Here is a 1,092-nt window from a genome sequence, read left to right as displayed (position 1 = left end):
AGCTGTATGTTGTTGAATGCAGACACAGTCAGAAAGCAGCACCGGTACAGATGATTTAGATTTTCAAACACCATGATTTAGATGAGATTCATAGAGTAAGTGTTAACAGTATGTCTGGTCTCTTGCCRGGTTCAGATGGCGTATGAATCGTGGAGGGAGCAGGTGGAGGAGGGGGAACAGAGAGCGCGTCAAGCGGAGATCGGAAATGTGTTTCTCATTGACAGAGGTAGATCTTTCTTGAACTGTGAATCARGGCAGTTGTGACGTTTGTCTTATTTGTTGCTCTCATTTTTTGAKATTTTAAATATGCTATTGGATAATGGTGTTATTATTCATTCTCACGGACTAACGTATGAAAATGTGGATTTCGAATGYAATTSTCTTTTAAGTATAACAATAGGGTGATACGTGTCATAATAATAGTTGYTATCATACTAATGTTTTTTCTCATTCTCTTTGCAGATGTGGACCTTGTGACTCCTCTGTGTTCCCAGGTTGTCTATGAAGGACTTGTGGATGATATTTTCAGAATTAAATGTGGTAAGCAATGATATTTGCTCTGATTACAGTCTCTACTTTGAAATAGCTATACTGCAAATAATGTGGTCTTTATATATTGTGTCCTAGTCAAGGACCACACACACACTGAAGCCTCTTATTGCTGTATACCATTACAGTTGCAATAAGATCTTAATGCCATTTTATGCATTGTATGTCCATTGTCTGTATGGAATTATAATCCATCACTTTGTCCTATAGGATGTGTGGAGTTTGGTCCAGATGTCACCTCCTCTGACAAGAGTATAAAAGTGATGCTAAACTCTCAAGATAAGGTTGGCCTTTTAGAAGTATAARACGGTTGAATTGATATCATTTCCCCTCCACTGGCTTAAGGATGACAGTCTCACTGGAATTTGTGTGTGTTTCTCTCTCAGGTTTTTAACGAGATCAGGAACGAGCATTTCTCCCAGGTGTTTGGCTTCCTAAGTCAAAAGGCCCGAAACCTCCAGACTGCATATGATGTGAGTGTTTCATTCTGACCATATTTACATCTCTATGGGCCTTTGTGCTTCCAATTGATTTGTTTGCCTT

At 39.0% G+C, this 1,092-nt stretch overlaps 1 protein-coding gene across 1 annotated transcript; it reads left to right on the top strand.

Annotated features, from left to right (window-relative positions):
• Positions 1-116: 116 nt before the first annotated feature.
• Positions 117-1,022, top strand: LOC112080325 (vacuolar protein sorting-associated protein 33B; the record flags this gene model as incomplete). Its single annotated transcript, XM_024146049.2, has 4 exons — positions 117-226; positions 463-540; positions 760-833; positions 936-1,022. Coding segments are annotated over exons 1-4 (330 nt in total), but the record flags the coding sequence as incomplete, so codon positions are not given.
• Between the last annotated feature and the right edge of the window lie 70 nt (positions 1,023-1,092).

This window comes from Salvelinus sp. IW2-2015, unplaced genomic scaffold (assembly GCF_002910315.2).
Source record: "Salvelinus sp. IW2-2015 unplaced genomic scaffold, ASM291031v2 Un_scaffold15726, whole genome shotgun sequence".
NCBI lineage: Eukaryota > Metazoa > Chordata > Actinopteri > Salmoniformes > Salmonidae > Salvelinus > Salvelinus sp. IW2-2015.
The sequence above is the reverse complement of the archived record's forward strand: the minus strand, read 5'-3'. Positions and strand labels throughout refer to the sequence as shown.